Source organism: Muntiacus reevesi, chromosome 3 (genome assembly GCF_963930625.1).
Source record: "Muntiacus reevesi chromosome 3, mMunRee1.1, whole genome shotgun sequence".
Classification (NCBI taxonomy): Eukaryota; Metazoa; Chordata; class Mammalia; order Artiodactyla; family Cervidae; genus Muntiacus; species Muntiacus reevesi.
In genome coordinates, this window is record NC_089251.1 from 123,229,156 (window position 1) to 123,251,627 (window position 22,472).

Sequence of the window (22,472 nt, forward strand, 5' to 3'; positions counted from 1 at the left end):
TGTATTGATGCAATCCTCTGCCAGTTAACTAAAGCTCTCTTCTTTCTGGATCCAGTATTTTAAGCTTTAAAAATCAATAAATGTAATATTTTGCAATAGTTTTAATCAACTAAGATGGCAGTTTATCTTAGTGAGGTTAATTGTGTTATTTACTTATTTATTTCTTCATTGTCTTCTTGTTTCTACTTCTTTTATACCCAAAAAGCATTTGAGGTGGATTCATTTAGTTATAAAGGCATTTAAACTTTTAAATAAGACACAAAAAAGTCTAAGTGGCACTTGAGACACCCCCTTGAGAGAAACCTCTCATCTCTTGGGTTTGTAGATATCGCATATATTCATAAATCAAATCCTGTGACTACTTAAGTGAGGCCAAAATACTAAAAAAGCACCCTGTATTCCATTAGAAAAAAATGCAATTAGTTTGCTTGGTTATGTTTTTAAAATAGCTTGACATTTTACATAATTGATGAATATGTAATTTTCTAATCAGTAATGGACAGTTCCCATGGAGATATCATTATTAGTCTTTTAATTTACAATTTCAGAGAGTTTTATGAAAGTGAAGACTAAAGCTAAGAAGCAGAGAAAAACCACTCCAGGATGGCATTATCCTATTTAACACCAATAATATTTAACAGTAACCACAATTAAGCTTCACAAATTAAGTCATTGTATTGCATTCCTATTGGATGAGTTATAGGTAGAGAATTTATGTGTAGTGATTTTTTCCCCATACTAAATTTCCCATACAGAGTCATGTAACCAAGTGAACATCAGAGCAACATATTATACTATAAAGGGTTAAATGCTATTGTAGCTTATGTCTTTATTTCTTGTCTCTTCTCCAATGATAATAGAGATCTCAGTTACCATGCATAAACACTTAAATTCCCTTACTGAGAATATTTCTGATACTGTTGGTATAAGAGAGAAAGTAATTTATTTAAAGATTGCCTTGTTTGTCTACAGTTTTTGGTAAGTATCTAGATTATGTCATTGGTCAGTTTGTCCTTATGACCTAAGAAAAAAAGACTAGCTGCCATGTTCAATTCAAATGACTTGTTATAGGAATATTTATAAGGACATCAATATTCATTGTATCTTACAGTCATGCTCCAAGCGAAATAAAAATAAAAGTTAAACGGCCACAAATATTACAGTATCATAGGATAAGAACTAAACAATATGTACAAATTCATTGACAACATCTGCGCGAGTGTTGTGGACAAAACATTTAAAAAGAAATCTACATAAAACAAAGTTGATAAATTTATCAAATGTTGATAAATTTTCAGAGACAGTATAAAAGTACACAAAACATAGAAGAGAAAAAGAATTTTAAAAAAACAACCACTAAGCCAGTACATAGAGTACAAGTTTACATTTATATTACAGAATGATGGGAACCAGAGACAAAAACGATTTGATAACAAACAGCAAAGAAAGTTGCACCAATCACAGGGAAGAAGGACTCTCTTTTTTAGATGAAAACGCAGACGGCCACAGCTCATCCCGACCCCCACCCATACACACAGAGAAAAATAAAAGCAGATGCAAAAGTCGTTACAGCAACACACGACAGACAGAGGTGGAAAGCATTTGGCATGTCGCATCACAGGAAGTCAATCACGATTGGCTAACGATGATGGTACCTGGCTCTGGTGCAGGTCACCGGCTTGCCTGAGAGGAGTAACAGATGGAGGGGGCACACCTGATGTGGATGCGGACCGCCCCAGTTTGCAGCTTACTTTCGGTTCTGTGAACAAGGAGGAAAGACACAGTGTTAGCTGAGCAAAGTCTGCAGCCATCAACCGGCTCTCAGACTTTCCTTTGGTTTTGCAGCAGGTTCTTTTAATGCACCGAATTCTTCTGCTGTATGCTAATCATTGGCAAGTGATGAAACAATTTCATAACAACGGACTAAAACGAAATTTGTTCATGAGGATCAGCTCCTGGGAATAAAGAGCAAATCATTTAAGTTCAAGGCCTTGTTCCCTTGTGCTCTTTACCCTATTTGCAATCAGTTTCTACAGAGTGATTAGGCTGGGAAGATCCCCTGGAGAAGGGAACGGCAACCCACTCCAGTATTCTTGCATGGAGAATTCCATGGACAGAGAACCCTGGCAGGCTACAGTCCGTGGGACTGCAAAGATTGAACACGGTTAAATGACCAACACAATATCCCATTGGGAAAAAAAGCCAATTTTTGGTGCTTTATTTTCAGCTTTGGTCCATGGTTCTCCTATGTCCTAAAATGTCTTTCTACCCTCTCCAAATTTTTCTTCTATCCCACCCTCTTTTCATTTTATCTTTTCCTCTTTCTCTTATTCTTTCCTTCTTTTTCTATTTTCCAGCTTTTTGATTTTCAAGTTGTCTTGTTCTGGCTATTTCCACGATACAATACTTTCAACGTATCATTTCCCTAATTTAAACTCATTTGCTTTTAAGTTTATAGATACTTCTAAGACCTTTGCAATCTTTCATAATAATATTATTTTTCAAAATTAAAAAGCCTTCTCCTAACTCTTCCTTTATTTAAGGAACCTAGATTGGGCACCTAGCTCACTGTCAGGATACTCTGGAGATTAGAATTTGGGGGATGGATAGAGTTACCTTCATCCAAGAAGTGCAGAATGTATGGTCTACAGAGGACACTAATTTTCAGACATATTTGAGGGTATCGTGCAGGTGATTCTAGTACCTACACACCTACTCTTAAAAATATAAGCGTTCAAATCTAAGTGTACCACACGATGACTTAAACTATCTAACTTAAAAACGAATTTAACTTCCCAGGAGGCATAAGTCCTTACATGTCTTAAAGAATCATCTTTTATCATATAAAATAAAGGTAAAGGTAAAGCATCTATTGGAATCCTGGTTGACATGTTTTTATAATGAGCCAGTGTTTCTATATATCCCTTTATGGCAGTAACACATTTAGGTACATGAAGAAAATTAAGCAATATTTTTTTCCTTGGAAAGGATAGCAAATAATATTTTTTCCTATGAGGTTCCTTTAAAGTGTATGTTGAAGAGATTATCCGATGAGTGACACAATCCCATGCCTTTCATATTACCCGACGTACCTATGGATTAATTTCCCCTGCTAGGTTTCCAGTCAGACTCTGACTTAATCAGCATCTTTCGAGCACAGGCGCTGATATCTCTAATGCACAGAACTGAGACTTACCAAAATCCAAGCAAACTCCCAATTTCATCATGACCCAGAAAGGCTTTGCCTTACCCCCATTGGACAGTGGTCCCGATCATGTCTTGGTTCATCCACCGCCCCCTGAGGGACTGCAATTTAGCCATTAACCAGTCATCACACATGGTGGCTTCCCTTACGGGCCAGCAATCCTGTGACTTTAAAGTCCAAGCCCAGCGTGGCTCATATGAGTTATGACTTCACCTGCAGTGGCAGGGATAGGCTGAGATGATTACTTATACATTCATTATGCATACATGCATATACAGACAATAAACACATTTCTGTGTTTACACACACACACACACACACACACACACACACTCAAATACACACTCCGTTGTTACTTAATGGTATAATGTCATAGGGACAATTTTGTTCATTGTGAGTTTTCGGTTTATCTTTAGCATACTCATTTCACTCTTGTTTTCCATTTCACCGGTCCTTCACTTAAATGCATTTGTAATCTATTATGGTGTTTGTGAGACCAGGTTGGTGAAACAAACCATTATGATCTTGGACCCACCAAGGTTTATTTTGGCCAAAAGAATGTTTTGATAAAGTCTTGAAAATTCTACAAAAGATACTGTTTTTATAACTGAATCTCTTAGAGCTATGATATCGAAGTTAAACTGTCCAGTCACTCACCTTTGGAAATACACTGCGCTTTAAGTCTTAAACAGAGAGGCTTAGGATCAATAGTACTGAAAACAATATGTTTTCATCCTGAACTCTGCTAATATAAAAAATTGCCAAGGCTTAAGAGGATCACAAATAATGGACATATGCCTCAAAAGAGATCTAAGATGCGGCTTTCCTCCCCGTAAAAAAAAAAGAACTCATTTCATTTAGAGATTCATTATGAGCTAGAAATTACTTATTCTTTGTACACTTAAGGAAAAACCTCTCTTAGTGTAATAAACTACCTAAAACCTAGAGGTAAAAGTTGATGTTATTTGTGCATATAAAAAAAAAAAAAGAAAGAAAGAATGAGGAAGGGGAGATACACAGAGACAGAAAGAATGGAAGAGGAAAATGGAAAAAAGGAAGAAAGAGGGAAGGCGAGGGTGAGAAAGTGGGAGGGCTGGAGGAAGGAAGGAGAAAGAAGACATTAACTTTAACTCCTTAAAATAAACTATCATCAAGATATTCTGTGATGTTTCCAGGCTAGTAATTCATCATCATCTTATGATATTATTAAGGAAGTACCAACTGGAATTTGTTACTTAAGAAGAAAGAACTAGTATCTTTCTTTTTATTCTTATTGGATACAATCTTTCATTGCATTTTTAAAGGATGGTAATTTCTCCATCATTTTTCATCTTCCCGTTAGGGTGAATTTAATTTCTGTTCAGGATTATGTTCCTTGGTGTTGTTACAGGAGAATCCCCAAGGCATCCACAGCTACGAGTGTTAGCACTGGAGTTCTCTTTGCTTTCAGAAAGAAAAGACAAATGACTGTTCTCAACCTCTGGATCTACACAGCAATAAGAGATTAGTGCATTTTCACTAAAGAAAACACTTTCATCTAGCGTCAAAGAAATAAGATCAGTCAAATTCTGGGGAGACATATTTTTTCCCCATCTTGTTTTATTTTTTCAGTACACAATATTTTCCTCTACTGGCAGAGGCATATCATGATTTTCCCTAGTCAATCACACTGCTGAAAGTTTCTAATCGATGACTTTGTGCTACATGGAGGTCACAGAAAGGCCTTTTATTTAATACACCAAGGTATGCTGATTGCAAACTCTACTTTCATTACTGGAGAAGGCTTTTTTTTTTTTCATAACACATATGCTATTTGAGATAAACTGATGCCTGAGTAATAAAGGCACAGTTTTGCCAGGACTATGCTAAATCTTTAACCTTCACAGATTTCAAATGTTTTGTTTTCAAGCTTCCCTCACACATCATAGCAAACATATCCGATGCCCTCATATCCTACATCAAATGTAAATTTTATTATGTAAAATTGGAATACATTTTTATAATTTTGCTTTGAAATTACTGGACTGTGAAAATCCAATTAATTCATGATTCGCTATGATTTCTAGATGGCAATCATGCACACTCAGGAATCCTTATAGAATTAGACAATCTAATCTGGAATTTATTTTCAGGTGTAATGAAACTGTTTTAATGTTAAACTTAACAATTAATTAAATTGACCTAATGTTACATTTTGTATTGATTTAGTTAAATATCCATTCATGTTAATGTGGCAGTTTCATTTGGAAGTTTGGTGCTACTAATTTTTTTAAGTATCAAATATTTGCAGCCATGAAATTGAAACAGACTTGCTTCTTGAAAGGAAAGCTATGGCAAACTTAACATATTAAAGAGCAGAGACATCACTTTGATGACAAAGGTCTGTATGGTCAAAGCTATGGTTTTTCCAGTACTCATGTATGGATGTGAGAGTTGGATCATAAAGAAGGCTGAGCACTGAAGAATTGATGCTTTTGAACCGTGGTGCTAGAGAAGACTCTTGAGAGTCCCTTGGATAGGAAGGAGATCAAACCAGTCAATCCTAAGGGAAATCAACCCTAAAGATTCATTGGAAGTGTTGATGCTGAAGCTGAAACTCCAATACTTAGGCCACCTGATGCAAAGAGCCAACTCATTGGAAAAGACCCTGATTCTGGGAAAGACTGAAGGCAAAAGAAGTGGGTGGCAGAGGATGAGATAGGTTAGATAGTATTACTGATTTAATGGGTGTGGATTTGAGTAAACTCTGGGAGATAGTGGAGGACAGAGGAGCCTGGCATGCTGCAGTCCATGGGGTCACAAAGGGTCAGACATGACTTAATGACTGAACAACAGCATTTGTATAGATCTGTGAGATCTATACAGACCCAGGAGCCCACAGACCCAGGCACTGTCACTATGAGGCTGAAAGATGAAACAAATCTGATCACTTCTGTGATCACTATGTGGCTGTGGAAAAAGAATATCAAATGTAAAACTCTATCCTGGGAGTAGACATGCTTCTCTCTCTCCATCTCCATGAGGGGCATTCCTCTAAGCCAGCATTCATATAGTATTGAATGACTCCTGGCATCCTTTAGCTATGGACCAAATTCTAGTGTTATCTGAAGGGTCAAATAGTAAAACTATTGATGCTGGAGTAATTGGTGATTATCCTTGGGAATACTGGAATTCTGGTAAAGATCTAAAACCCAGATAAAAGTGAGGTGGCAACCTGATGGATAAAATATATGATCCAATGTCAAAAGTAGAAAATTAAAGAATCCATTGCATACAGGAGAAAGAGAATCCCATGCACCTGGGGTTAGGAGTACCTGTTGTATTCCTTCTGAGTATCTGAGGGGTGGGCTTTCCCTTGCTTCCACTTTCTTATGCAGAGAGAATTTAAATCACACTGCTCATACACAGGGATGCCCTCATGCTGTAATGCACGATCTTCTTACATGGCAACATGGCATATTGTAGCATTAACAGCTTTTTAAATTTGAGAGCCTTTTTTATTAAAACACATAATTTCTGAAATGCCCTTAAGATCTTCATCACCTTAGCTAAATATGAAAGTGTGCTTTTAAAAAAAAGATACTTGATTCCACATAAAAGAGAACTAAATTATATGTTTATAAAGGAAGATATTTTATCTATTCAACAAGCAACATATGCTAGTTAATCATCTTAAAAATTATTACATAAAAATTCATCTGCCAAGAAATAGAGGAAAAGGCATTTGATATGCAGGATCAACTATTACCATGGGAATAAAAATTTAACTTCACGTTATGATGTCAAAAATAGTATAAACAAACAAAAAATAGAACAAAACTCTTTCATCCTCTGATATTAGGAATGAATGCATGGCATAAATAACTTCATGTATTTATATAATATATGCCATATTACTTTTAAATAACAAAAACAAAGAAATTCCAGGCTTAAATTTTTGTGTAATCACTCACCTTATTAATGCAAATGACAATCAAAATTGGACATAATACTAGCAATTCTTCTTTATACAATTGATTTTGTGGTTTAAAAAAAGCAAACATCCTGCGACAAAGGGTGACCAGATACTGAAATTGTGCGTGGTCTTGTAGCATGTTTTACTATAAATACAATTCTCTTTATATATAGAAAATACAATGTTCTTATGTTTATATATATATATGCAATGTTATTTTTATATATAAATATGATGCTCTTATGATTCTGCCTTAAATACACTGTATGTTAGAGACATAAACTAAACAGTATGTGTCTTAGGTCCTGGGGTGAATTGGGAAATTGGGGTTGGCGTGTGTAAAACAGCTAGCTAGTGAGAACCTGCTATAAAACACAGGGAGCTCAGTCTGGCGCTCTGTGAGGGGCGGGATGGAGGCTGATGGCAGGGAGAATCAAGAGGGAGGGGATATATGTGGACAAATAGCTAATTCACTTCATTGTACAGAAGAAACTAACTCAACATTACCTATACCCCAATTAACCAAAAAAAAAAAAAGTGGCTGTAAGACTCTACATTGACATCCCCACGGCAGGGACTTCAATCTGATCTCCAGCAATGGTTATGTTTATTCACTCTGTAGTAGAACTTCTGAGCGGCTCTGCCACCCTTTGAGGAGATGGATGGCATAAGGTAAAAACTGCTCTCATAAAAATACTAAGACATCACTTGGTCTCCTCTACTCAGAGAAACACACTCAGAGTATAAAAACAAGGTTGGATGAATCTGCTGACACAGTAGAACCTTAAACAACAGCACCAAATTGTACTAGTAATTATGCATTTTTCCACTGCCACACACTTTCATATTTGGCAGATATCTTTTCCAAAAAAATGAATGAAGTTAGCTTATTGTTTTAAGGAAGACAATTGGCTGTATGTGTTGACAATGATGTATTTGAGCTTTCAAGCAAAAAAGTAAAATCTTGAAACACTTGCATTTCTCACTCTGAGCTTGACAGAACCCTTATACATAAAGACTTTTTACATATATAAGTGGCTATATTAATGAATGTGTTGTTTTTGATTTTTTATAACAAAATGTGTCAACGTATGGAAGATTTGCATGACACATTTCCCAAAAGCCCTATGTTATAAATAACTCACTGATAAAGATACACTTAAGTCTAAGATAGACCAAGGTATTTTAATGTATTTAAGAGGTATTTAAGAGCATAATGAGTTTATTGATATGTAGCTAACCTTAACCAAACTGCTGTTAGTTGAATTTGGGGAAAGCATTAAAGAAGAATAGCCACAATTATATGAAATGCTATTAAAATATCCCTCCTCTTTCACATATGTTTAAGTCTAGATTCCCTTGATACCTTTTAACCAAAGCAACACATCACAACAGACTGAATCCAACATAGATGAAATCCTATGTTCTACTGAATCAGATATCAAAGAGATTTGTAAAAATGTAAAAGATGTTCTTCTAAACATTTGCTTAGATATAATCTTCTAAACATCTGTTACAATTTTGGAAAACAGTGTCATTTTTCATGAGAAAAAAATTTTATGTTAATGTATAATGTTTACAATTTGAATGAATAGATAATTTTTAATTCTCAATTTTAATTTCTAGCATGAGAAATAGTAGACCTAACCCAGATAAAGGGGAGCTCTTTAGGGTTCTCGACAACTGTGAAGAACATAAATGGTTCTGAGAATGAAGAGTTTAAGCAATGTTGTTTCCTATGGACTCTGAGCCCCCAAAGAGTTCTCTTAAAAGGGTCATTTTTTTATCCTATTAATCATCCATTTGAGTATTTGTAAAACAAAAATTTGAAACAGTGGAAAATATCATGTTGAAGCACAAGAAACACGGGAAAACCTTTGAAAACTCCAGAGGATTTGGGAACTACTAGTTGTAAAATGTTGCCCTAGAAAAATCTAGACAGCAATGTCTAAGAAATGCTATTACTGTCCCATGAGACCTGAGGGAAGACATCCAAATTCTCAGGGTGCTTTTTCATCACTTATAATAAGAAGCACTTGCCACGGTTCACTGATTCTTGGATGTTCATAAATTAAATCTGTTGGAATCATTGAAATGACCTCAAAAATACTCTTGATAGATGGTGAGTTAGTTTACTAAATTCACTTCTTTTATTCCTACTTTTCGTTTGTTTTTCATGGTTTATTATTTATTTATTTAGATAGTTATTGTCAAACAAAGTTTAATAACACCACACATGGAGAGATCCAGAAGAACTGAAAAACTTCTGTGCTTAATTTTTGAATCAGTGTTGGTAGGATTAGGCATAACTCAAGTGTGCTATGTGCTAACATTTGTAAAATTGTTGGTGAAAGCCTTGGCAGTAAATGGTTAAACACTGAAAAATAAGCATTTAAAATAAAATTGAGGAGGTATGAAGGTCATCTGTCATTTCCGCCTATCTACAATCCACTTATTCTTTCTTCTCGAATAGTATGAATTCCCTTTGGAGAGCACAACCATCAGTAATCTCAAGTTTCATGGTTCCCTATTAGGGGCTGACAACAACTTCCGCTCCAGAAGCGGTCACATGATTCTGCCCTGTCCAATCAATCATTCCATCCCTTGCTTCACTGACTGGCTGAGGATTGAACATGTGACCCAAGGCAGCCAATGAGAGTTGCCTTCATACTTCCGCTGGCCTCTTGGGAAAGATATACTACCAGTGATGCTAAGCTCTCAACACTGACTAGCTGAATGACTATGGACAATTTGCTTGACATCGCTAAGCTTCCGTTTGTTCACAGGTAAAATTGGAGAAATAAAGGTAGCTGCTTCAGAACATTATTTTAGGAATTAAATAAATAATAAGTGTGAATTTCATCGTAGTAGCCAACATGTCATAAGTTCTCAATAAAAGTTAGCTGTTTTTATTTTATTGTTTAAAGCACGTATGATCTTTCAGTTCCTCTGCTTATAATATAAAGAAATATAAATTGCTTCCTTTCAGTGGTACACCTGGCTCAACTTACATAGCCAGCCTCACCTGCAACCTTGCACCTGTCACATTGCATTAAATTCTCCTAAAGGCCCATGTGTTCCCTTACTCTCGAATTTTAATCATGTTGCTCACTCTGCCTGCACACTTGTTCCTTCTCCCTCCCTCCATCTCCTTCTCTACTAAACTGAATGCTTTGTGAGGACAGGAGCCATGCCCATCTCATTCTCCACCTGAGCAACAGGAAAACTAATCCCTGATAAGGACTCATGCCGTCTTTATTAAATGAATCATTAAACCATATTTTAAAGAATGAAGCCAGTGTAAAAGATGACTTCTTTGTGTATCTCTCCAAGTTCTGAGAAAACGTGTTCTTCCATTGCTTCATCTTTCCCAAGACTCTAACAAAAGAGGCAAAAAATTGTATTGGCCAGAATATAGTTGAATTTAACTTTAAAAAAACTTATGATGGGGAAAACTGCAATGCCTATCTTGGACAGGAGATGGCAGTGCAAACGCAATTTGCTATGTATTCTCGTGCGCCTACAAGCTCCCAGAACTAGTTTCTGTACACTCCCAGCCTAAGTCAGACAGAAACTTCTTTTCTGTCATGTCTCTTATGGCTTCTCAAAGATACAGAAAGAACATGCTTCGTGAAAACTGGTGGCGTGCTGTACCCACAGCGCTTTTCCAAAGAAAGCCAACTGTCAACTGGGAGCGATGTAAGAGCTACTTCTCCCCAAGCGGGCAGAGGGTGGGCAGGTTTCCTGCAGTGAAAGACCCGAGGAGCTGGGGCTGCAGTCAGAACTCAAGCATTGGGTCATCATGATGCTCAAACAGGGTTAACCTACTGAGAGGCGAGTGAGGTGAAGGAATCTTCTGCATTCTCTGAATTATGCCCGATAAATGACCTTTTTTCCCAAGAGAATCAGAGAATAGGTAGAAATTCAGAATTTCTCTAACGAGAGTGAACTACTATCAAATTGGATTTTTTTCCAGCAGCTCCCAGGGTATCTGTATGGTATGCAATGTGATGGCCTATGCATGGTGCTTATTAGAAATCAAGTTTAAGGGAACTTTATGTGTGTGTGTGTGTGTAGTCACACGGTTATGTACAAAATATGATAATAAGCTAGCTGACTGCAAATCAGACCACATAAAACTCAAGTTTAAAATCTATAAATAGCTATAGATAGACACACACAAACACACGTACACCAGTTAATATCATCCAATTGCTTGACTCCAGAACTCTTCCCATAGCTTTAACAAGTCATCTTGCTAGGGAAAAAATGAGAAAAAGAATGTAAGTACTTTAGGGAAATCCTTACAACCACTGAAAAACAAAGTCCAATCTGCAACAGTGATGCCCTGTCGTAAAAACTCAAGCACCATCATAAACTGGCATAGGCTCCTTGAAGGCAAAGGTCACTTGTCACCACCTAATAGGGCGCTGTTCAAAAACAGGTATTCTCACAAGCCTGCTTGATGAGTAAATAGCTGAACCAAAGAACAACAAGGACAGATCATGTTGCTATTTTATTAGCGAAAAAAAACATACACGTGACACAGTTGCCCAGGTGCTTGAGAGTTAATGTTTAGATACATCAAAACAAACAGTTATGAACAACTCTGAGTTAGTCAGAAGAACAGAGAAATTTCATGGGCTAGCGAGAAGAGAAGACACTTCTTTGAATTGATAAGGCAGGTTATTTGGGGCAGCGTATTTATCTTCATAATTCGGTTCCCCTTGGTTTAGAATGAAAGTACATCAGCTGACTTTGTAAACCTGATCCCTCAGTTTATAATCCCAGGAGTTTAAAATCCATAAACGGCTTCCTGGCACTTTTAGGTAAGACTTGAATCAGTGACATGGCCATCTCAGCCTCACGCCGTCAGGCAGCCGCCCTTGGCCACTCTCTCACACGTGCCCCCACGTTCCAGAGTTGTTACACCTCCTGGGTCCTCTCCCTGGCTTAGTTTTTCTCCTAAATCACGTGAGATCTTAGCTCCCAAGGGACCAGGAGGCCCTGTGACTTCAGAGGGAGTGTGGTGTCATTTTCCTTGGTGACTTTAGTCACAGATTGTAATTACACTTTTAACTTTTGTGATTTGTGGTTCCTCACCGGCTCATGCTCAGTGCCTGGGAACTTTACATTGGAAAAATAGAAGAATAAATGAATCCATAAACAAGTGAATTTATGAACATGGAGGTGGAAATGAGGAATCAACCTAATTCAGTCATGGGAAGGGAACTGTACTATGATTCAGAAACTTGAAATCCCATTCTTGATTTGAACCCACTACTTACTGATGGGTCTGGGCTGTTTAACTGATTTCTCTTGAGCTGCAGTTTGGTCACCTAAATAACTTGGATCATAACACTAATCTGCCGATGAATGGGTTTTTGTGAAGATCAAATGAAATAGCAATTATTTTAAAAGTTAACACATGGTATATAAATAAAAGCACTTTTAAATATGTGTTAGTCATTCAGTTGTGTCTGACTCTTTGTGATCCCATGGACTATAGCCTGCCAGGCTCCCCTGTCCATGGAATTCTCCAGCAAGAATACTGGAGTCAGTTGCCATTTCCTTCTCCAGGGTATCTTCCCGACCCAGGGCTCAAACCCGCATCTCCTGCATTACAGGCAGATTCTTTACCATCTGAGCCCCCAGGGAAACCCATTGTTTTAAACGGGTCACAGATAATCAACAAAGGTGATAAACTGAAATTTCATAACTTGGGCTAAATTTCATCTGCAATAATCTTACAGCAAATTTTGTAATTACATCTGATTTTGTTTTTTTTTTTTTTAACTTGTTCCTTTAGCTAGTAACTTGAACATAAAGAATCTTAAAATCCTTTGGCTTTTTCAAGTCACAAAAGTCTTATTGTAATAATCATTTAAATGCCTAGTTCCTTACATTAATTACAATTTTGAACTTTCTTTCAAGGAGACGCTTCTCTTCTGGTCCATTCTGGTCGGCTCCTGGCACACACTGTCATTTTGCCTGACAAGGGTCTAACCCCAGTGCCGCCAACCTGATCCTCACTCTGTCTGGCTGAGGTAGGAGGAAAGAGGGGAGGTGAAGGGATAAGAAAAGCCTTCTTGCCTGGCGCTACCATCAGCTGGTGTGCCTCACACTGCGGTGTAGCAGGGAAGGAAAGAGAGGGGAATACTCTTCGTGGGGTGCTTTCAAGAACACCCTGAAAGCCCATGTGGTTGGCCATCTCTCACCTGAGATCTCCCGTTTGCCCAGTGGGCATGTGGCATGTCCTCCAGAATCCTTGCCACTCTGACTAGTCACACAACCTAAACGACCTCTATGGTTTTCTCTCCATGGCTTAATCAGGTCAACAGAAAACACACTTTGCACACATCTTTAGCCCATCATCAGTGGCTGGATAGGCAGCTGTCTGCTCTGTGGTCATAGGCTATTCAGGTAACCTCTTGTACTTTTTTTTCTTAATGGTGCCGCTTCAATGACTGGGAAAAAAATAACAAAATTCCCAGGTGGTCCTGTGAAAGTCTCCATCACTTGATTTTTCACTGGGGGAGACACTTTTCTCATCCCTCGTCTATAACGAATGGAGATTCATCTCTCTCTCTCTCTCCCTCCATGTCTCTGCCTCTGTCTCTCCTCTTTCTCACACACACACACACACACACACACACACACGCACACACGCACACACACACACTCTATCGCAAAGTCTCTAACGGCTGGTTTCTAGCTTCCCAGCCTCTAGCCCTTTTCCTAGGCTAGAGAAAGGAGTTCAGTTAAGAACACTCACTTCCATCACCTCCTTTGCAAATTCTGCTTCTGTGGTTTAGCTTTAGGCCTTGGAATGTGAGTGCAATCACCTTCTATCATTTTATAATTAGCCCGCTGCACATTCGAACCCCAGAAAGACACATTTGGGCTGTTTACAATGGTTAAGACCAACTTCTCCTGTCCTGGTTGTTTCTCAAAGCTGTATCACCAGTATCAAGAGAAAGACAAATAAAACCATTTCTCTGGCGAACACAACCCTAGCAGCGAGAAGTCACAGTTTTCCACAGAGAAGTGAAAGTGGGACGACTGGGAATATGACTTATACTCTCCAAAGACTCTCCACTCGAGAATTCTGTTATGTGTTTACTACTAGAATTCAGAAAGGGAGCGTTAAACTCTGGAGTGTGAAATTAGCCAGCAGAACCTAGCAACCGGATTTGGCCAGTGTTCCCAGAGGAAATAACCCAGCATCCAATTAGAACCGGGAAGGAGAGCAGATGCGGGGAACTGAACTCTGCTGCCTGAGCTGACAGTACAGAATGGCAGCCTTGAGGGTCATAGACGCTGAAGCCTGCAGCTGCCTGCGGCCCATATAGAGCCAAGCAGGAAGCTAGTCAATATCCTACAGCGAAGCCGGAATCACCATGAGGCCTGAATGCTACCCAACTGGTTTGTGGTTCCTGTTGAATAATAACAATGAAAATAATAGAAATGACAGCTTCTATCTATACACAGGCCCCAAACAGTGATGCAGCCTTGACAGTTAAAAATCATGCTTTGAAAGGGCTAGAGACAGCAAGAAGAGGGTGAGATGAATGGAGAGAGTAGCATGTAAGCATATGCACTACCATATGTAAAATAGATAGCCAATGGGAATCTGCTATATGACTCAGGAAACTCAAACTGGGGCTCTGTGACAACCTAGAGGGGTGGGGCAAGGTGGGAGGTGGGAGAGAAATTCAAGAAGTAGGGGATATAGGTATACCTATGGTTAATTCATGTTGATGCATGACAGAAATCAAACCAATATTGTAAAGCAATCATCAATCAATTAAAAATAGATAAATATAATTATGAAAAAATGATGCTTTGAAAAGTGGAATGGTAAAGCAAAAGGTGGGTGGGTTTTCACTTTTTTCTGTGATTTTTTGGGTTTTCATGAAGCACACTGCAATCAAATAATAGTAATTAAATAATTCCATTTGATGGAAAACCAGCAAAATTGAAACAGACCATGGCAGCTACAGCCAGTTCATGATTTCAACTGCAACCAAACCCCAGTGACTTAAAATGACACTCATTGAGTTTTGTTCTTGAGTTTATGGATCAGTTGGGTGATTTTTCTGGTCTGGGCTGGGCTCACTCATGCATCCATGGTCAGCTCTGGGTCAGGTAAGCATTTCTGGTATTTCATGCTGTGCTTTCTCACATGCTTGGGGGTTGGCTGGCTGAAGGCTGAAGACTCTTGGCTTTCTTCCATATGTGTCCCGCTTTCCAATGGGCTAGTTCAGGTTTGTTTTCATGGTGGAGGTAGGACTGGAAACATTCATGGCCTCTTGAGGCTCATGATTGACACAGTCACCTCCATCTTATTCTGTTGGTCAATACAAGAAACAAGGATAACCCAGATTTAAGGGGTGAGAAACAGACCTTACTACTTGATAAGGAGTTATTAAAGCATGTTGCAAAGAGTGTGCATTCAGGAAGATGGGAACGATTGGGACCGTTGTTGCAACTATAAGGTGTCAAACCATAAGAAAAAATGGAGAAGAGTATAGAGTTTGGGAATTACACAGCCATATTAAACAGTTTACTACTAATTGGCTTTTAACAATAAATCTTTTTCATCCATACTTCAGTGAGTGAGCTGCACAGAACACTTTATCCCCTCTTATGTGCCTAGTTCTTACCCATCATGCTAGTACCAAATTTAATATCACTTTCTCAAGGAAGCCTGTCTGAATTACATTACTTTTTAGATGAATAAATCATGTGACTGTGCCCAGAAAAGACCCTAGAAAAGACCCTGATGCTAGGAAAGACTGAGGGCAAGAGGAGAAGGGGACGACAGAGGATGAGATGGTTGGATGGCATCACCGACTCAATGGACATGAGTTTGAGCAAGCTCTGGAAGTTGGTGATGGACAGGGAAGCCTGGCATGCTGCAGTCCATGGGGTCGCAAAGAGTCAGACACAACTGAGTGACTGAACTGAACTGAACTGTGCCCAGAATTTCCCCCTCATATCATTTATAAGAATCTGTTAAACTTTACTCTCCATCTTTCCTGTTAGAACATGAGTTCTGGAAGGGGGGGATCAGGTCTACCCCACTTACCCTGCGTCCCCAGCACCTAGTCCCTGAATGGCACAGAGTAGATGCTGAATAAATGTTTGTTAAATATACACAAAGGGAATGAATGACTGAATTAATAGATGAATGAATGTCAAGTTGAGTATTTATTAAAGAAATGTGTCCCTCTGTGGATATCAGTGTTTTCTTGTGATTCCTACGTCCTTACTAATCTGTGTTTTTAAATTTCATTCATTGCTATGAAGCAGAAAAGAAACACTATGAGAGTTTAAGATTATTTTTTGATAAGTGTGTATAATGCAGCAAGCAAATTTTAAAGCCTGAACCTGATACTTTCTCCAAATTTTATAAATGCAGACTCAAGAGAATCCAAAAATGGCCTTTACATTGACTTACAGTCTTTGTCAGAAATGCACAAATAAATGAAAGATAGGCTGTTGTGGTTGTGGTCCTATAGTAGTGGTCCTATAGCCAATTATATTCTGTGTGACTCAAGAAAACCTTATATTTGCAATGAGCTGAGCTTTCCAAAGGAAATATTCAGGTTTTGTCCTAGAAAAAAAGACTTGGAGATTCTTCTAATAAAACTGAATAGGAACAGAATAAACCGTGGTCTCCTCGCTATTACAAGTCAGATTTATACCAGACCTTCCTATACATTTCAGAGTTTAATCCTCATAACAACCTACATGGTGAGATTCCCTTTATCTTTTTTATAAAGATAAACTGGGGCATAGCAGTGTTACAAGTTATTAACACCGAAATATTAATTTATTAACACCACTGTAAAGCATGGTTTACATAAACAAAGAGGGAAGACCACATTGATTTATTGTGGTTTGCCAGGAATTATTGTCATAAATACTGTTCCACTATCCTCAGTCCTGCAGCCCAATGCATGCTTCTCACATGTTTTTCATTCTCTGAATTTGTGTACATGAGACTTTCTGGGTAGAAATATTTTTCAGTTATGGTTGCCTGGAGGTTTATCAGCAAAGTTACCAGGTATCCTAGGTTATCAAGTAAGGTATGTTTCAGAACTTCAAGAGGAAAGCATCTTTCTTATAAATCAACTAATAATCATCAATTTTCAAAGACTACACTCTTGGGTTCAATTGTATATAGTTCCCTTTCTTGAATCCTATTTCTCATTTGCTTATATTAAATGGTTCCCATTCTGCCAAATCTTCTTCCCAGATATCCTATATACTCTTAGGCCTTTGCCTAAAACACTCACATCTTTGTGATCTTTCCAGTCTTCAAAGACATGATTAGAATATGAATTAGAGTAGAAAAGGACACTTGATCCTTGAAAGGAAAGCTATGACAAATTCAGACAGCATATTAAAAAAGCAGAGACATCACTTTGCCGACAAAGGCCCGTATAATCAAAGCTATTGTTTTTCCATAAGTAACATATGCATGTGAGAGTTGGACCATAAAAAAGACTGAGCACCAAATAATTGATGCTTTTGAATTGTGATGCTGGAGAAGACTCTTGAGAGTCCCTTGGGCTATAAGGAGATCAAACCATTCGATCCTAAAGGAAATCAACCCTGAATATTCAGGGTTGAAGAACTGATGCTGAAGCTGAAATTCCAATTCATTGGCCACCTAATGAGAAGAGCTGACCCATTGGAAGAGATCCTGATGCTGGGAAAGATTGAAAGCAGGAGGAGAAGGGGACGACAGAGGACGGAGATGGCTGGATGGCATCACTGACTCAACAGATATGAGTTTGAGCAAGCTCTGAGAGATGGTGATAGACAGGGAAGTCTGATGTGCTACTTATTTCTTCATCCCATGTAGAAAGTCCTCATTCTAGATTTCTACTCAATTAATAATAAGTGATTTTTTCAAAACAACTGATATAATCCTGTTTAAAGACTCAATATCTCCCATTAATCCCTCTATCCTTCATCTAGCTTGCCCTCATTTTTTGTTCTCTGAATGATTAAAAGTAGAGATAATAAGAAAAATAATACATTCAATTAATAGCTAATTAATTTACGTTCAATAGTTTGTGTCAAAAGAAGCATAGTAATGTTTTAGAGTGGCAGAGACCATGTTTATATTTTATATACCCTATAATGTGTGTATGTGTTTGTCCCCCATAAAACATAACAGAGATGGATACAAGCTTAGAAACTACTTGCTGATTGATTTAGCTTTTGAAATCTAAGTTGCTGTTAATACAATATATACTGGCATGATTTCTACTTTTTCTCATTGTTTTCATGAGCATTGGGGTCCCAGTTCTCCACTACCTTCAAGACTCTCCCCCCTGAATTTCTTATTTACTAAACAACAGAAACTTGAAAACAGTGTCACAGCAAACAGTGGTACCAATAATTAGAACTGAGATCTCCTGATACACTCCTCTGCTTTACTTCACATTCCCTTTATTCCTCAGGAGAGCTGTTAAGAACCATTCCAAGTGGCTAAACTACTTTTGTTAAAGCAAATAGTCTGTGACTGGTAGCAGTTTGTGTCTTTGTGTGCGTGTGTGTGTGTGTGTGTGTATCTATGTGTGTGTCAGTGAGAGAGAGAGAGAAAGAACCAGAGGCAGAAAGCTGACTGACACAGAGACGGGGGATTTAAAGCTGGAACTGGCGGAATTTTCATTCCTTTTGAGTGTCAGGTGTGGAGTTGTGTAGTTCCTTGTTTAGGGAGGAGGGTTATCACTTGCAGTTCTAGTGTAATGCGGGAATATTCCTCATCCAGTGGCCCCATGTCAAGGATACAATAACGAAGAGGAAGTGTGAGGAGAAGAGGGATAAAGCGTAAATACTGAGTCACTCTCTTCGGTTCCAAAATAGCAAGTTCAACATGTTCTATTCACATAGCTATTTACCAGACTAGCTATTTACCTAGTCTGGATGAAGGCCATCTCACTGATGGAGGTGATTCTTTAAGGAATGCCCCATTTGTTTAAAACCCCAAAGGTGAGTGAACTTTATAATTCAAATAGTATACCTCTCTTTGCTAGTGGAATTATACCCTTTTCTAATATGGAATTGGCACATTTTAGGTCCTTTCTTTCTAGAAAAATTATAACTACCAACATAACAAATATTTTCCTATTCTCCTTAGTATTCTGGCCTGGAGAATTCCATGGACTGTATAGACTATGGTGTAGTAATGAGTTGGACATGACTGAGCAATTTTCACTTTTCCTTTCAAAATTGGAATATGAGTAGGCTCGACAGATAGGATTTCAATGCCCTATAGGGTTGGCCAAAATGTTTGTTCTGTAACAGCTTATTGAAACCCAAATGAACTTTTGGGCTAACCCAGTATTTGTGAGGCATGGACTTCTAAAAGTTCAATACTTGAAGTGTTCTTTCAAGCATTATATCATGCTAATATGTTTCACTATCACTGAAGAAGCCCTAATTGGCACGGACACTGTATATGTAACTCTATATTTGCCCCTGCATTTCACATATCTTGCAAAATGGATAAAAAATGTCTTTATCAAAATTGTAACAAAAATCTTTTCTTCCACCTTATTTACTTCCTTCATAATCTAAGATGGAGAGTGTGCAAAACGAAAGCTATTTGTGCTATTTCTTCTGGTCAGTAGACAATTTATCACTCTACAAACAGAGCTTAAGGACCTAGAAGAGGAGATTTTTAGGTGCCATCAACTGAAAGAGATGCTTCAGTTTTCAGTTGAAGAAAGTGAAAGCACATTATAAATTCAGTTTACACTCTGAATCTCGTAGAACAATCATGTTAGAGTGTCAGAGACATATTACAGCTCACCCTTTTTTATGCAACATGCTGTGTTCAGTAAAACTTCATTTGTGTATTATTTGATGGTTTTGTTTTCATTTGTTTCACAGGTTCTTCTTTCTCTGCCCACACTTAGAAATGTTTGGACTCCCCAGGGTACAGTTTCAGTCTCCTTCCCATCCCAGTTTCCTGCCCTCCTAGATTGGAATCATCCAGTTTTACAGTACCAGCCATGTCAAACAGCCCTAGTCTCATTCTCTAACATCATTAAATCTCTTTAGCGCTAGACGTACAATTCCAACTGTATGCTAACTTCTCAGTTAGACAACCAAGAGCATTTCCAAATTAACATCATCAAAATGTAAATACTGGCTTTCCCACCTTAACCTTACTCCACATCTCATGTTGTCACAGAGAAGAGCAAACCTGACTCCTTATTGGATCTATTCCTTTAGCTCTGTGCTCTGTTCTGTCGTCTGTGCTCAGTCATGCTACCTCTGCACCTTTTGTAAACTAATTTTGCCTATGGGACAAACATATTCAGTGCTAAGTCACTTCAGTCATGTCTGACTCTTTGTGACTCTATGGACTGTAGCCCTCCAGGCTCCTCTGTCCATGGAATTCTCCAGGCAAGGATACTGGAGTGGATTGCCATGCCCTTCTCCAGGAGATCTTCCTGATCCAGGGATCAAACCCAGGTCTCTTACGTCTCTTGCTTTGGCAGTAAGGTTCTTTACCACTAGCGCCACCTGGGAAGCCAAGTTTGCCTATAGCCTGAAATGTATATACAAGATAGGACATTTTCAAGTATCTGATAATAGCTGCCCATTCATACAAAGGTAAAAAGTTACAGAACAGAAAATAACACTTGTCTTATTGGAGGTTTATAGGAACACATTACCAGACCTATCTGGATAGCTGCAAGTACATAGGATTCTGGCACCAGGAAGCTGACAACAACCAGTCACACTCCCTCTCTTTTCAGAATAAAAAAAGCCAGAATTCTAACTTGGGGAAGATGGTTCTTTGGGACACTAGTCCACCATCTTCTGGGTCTGATGATTTTACTAGTAAAGTCACTATTCCTTGCCCCAACAACTCATCTCTCAATTTATTGGCCTATCATCCAGTGAGCAGTACAAGCTTGGACTCAGTAACAACGCTGACTATCTCTGTCTGAATAAATGGGCCTCCCATTCACCAATGCTTGAAGCCTTGGCGTTATCATTAGGCTTTTCATGATGAAAACTAAATTTATATTTTATCTATCTTAAAAATATACAGATGACTACAAAAGTCCACCACATAATGTGTCAAACCTAACCACAATGGGACAGATGTCCATTGCTTATGCTACACTCCCAGCAAATAGACTGTTGATTTCATCTTCAGGTATAAAGCAGAGGTCTCTTTATGTAAGGGAAAGAAAGGCCCTCTATAAGCTCGTGGAAGTCCCTTCCTCTTCACTCAGTGATTGATCTAGAGGATGCTTCCCAGATTTGCCCAAGTAGATCAAAAAGAGAGTCTGCTGGAACATGATACTCAGAACCATCTCCTCAGCTTGGGATCACAAAGGTACCATCCAGGGTAGCAAAAGAGAAGTTATAGGACAGAAAGTTTCTGGGGCCTCGATGATATCACTAAACAGTTACAAGAATCCTGTAACCGCTTACCTCCTGTTCCAGGGCTACAGGGTCTTACAGAACCAAGTGTTACTTCAGCCACTGCTAATTGGTACTCTGTGCCTGAAAGAATTTCTGCTTAATGCACAAGGCCCTTCACGATTCTTGCTATCTGGTCCCAACCTACTTTGCGGTTTCTTCAGTAAACCTTCTGTAAATCGTCGCAGCCTAGATTCCATCCTACAGTATTTCAGATTTTCATTTAGAAGGCAGACATTTCTTCCGTGTCCTCCTGGAGAGCAGGTTTCTGACAGTTCAAGCTCTAGCTCAACGTGTTACCTCTTTAAGCAATGATGATTTCATCTATACACCAAAAGCCTCTCATTGTTTTCCCTGAAATCATACCCTCCCAAGAAAAATTAACTTATTTCTCCCTACTAGGTTTGCACATTATTTGTATACAATACATTCTATTGCAATGATCCACTCATCTGTCCTGCACTTGCCTTTGAGACCCCAAATATGAAGATGTCTTACTCATCACTGTACTCACAGATCCTCAAACAGTGGCTGTTACATAATAAGCATTCAGCTAATGCTTCTGGATTTTATAAAATATCTGTGGTGACAACAGGAGCAAATACTATACATGTTTTGTTTTTGTTTTTTTTGGATAGTGGCACAAACTTAATCACTAAAAATATACTAATAATTAAAAACATTACTGATCCTAATATATTAATAATCAAATAACTAAAAACAATACAGCTAATAATATACTAATAACAAAATAACCAAAAATATACCTTAATAACACACTAATAAATAAACTAAAATGAATCACAATTCCCAATAGAAAAGTGATGTCAACCTTCTTTGGAAGTG

At 38.2% G+C, this 22,472-nt stretch overlaps 1 protein-coding gene across 1 annotated transcript in view; it reads right to left on the reverse strand.

The window, feature by feature from the left end:
• Positions 1-22,472, reverse strand: part of NYAP2 (neuronal tyrosine-phosphorylated phosphoinositide-3-kinase adaptor 2) — a 288,126-nt gene that overhangs the window by 47,435 nt on the left and 218,219 nt on the right. The window contains exon 5 of the mRNA XM_065927627.1: positions 1,656-1,759. Within this exon, the coding sequence (XP_065783699.1) occupies positions 1,656-1,759 (104 nt within the window). The remainder of the gene's footprint in view (positions 1-1,655; positions 1,760-22,472) is intronic.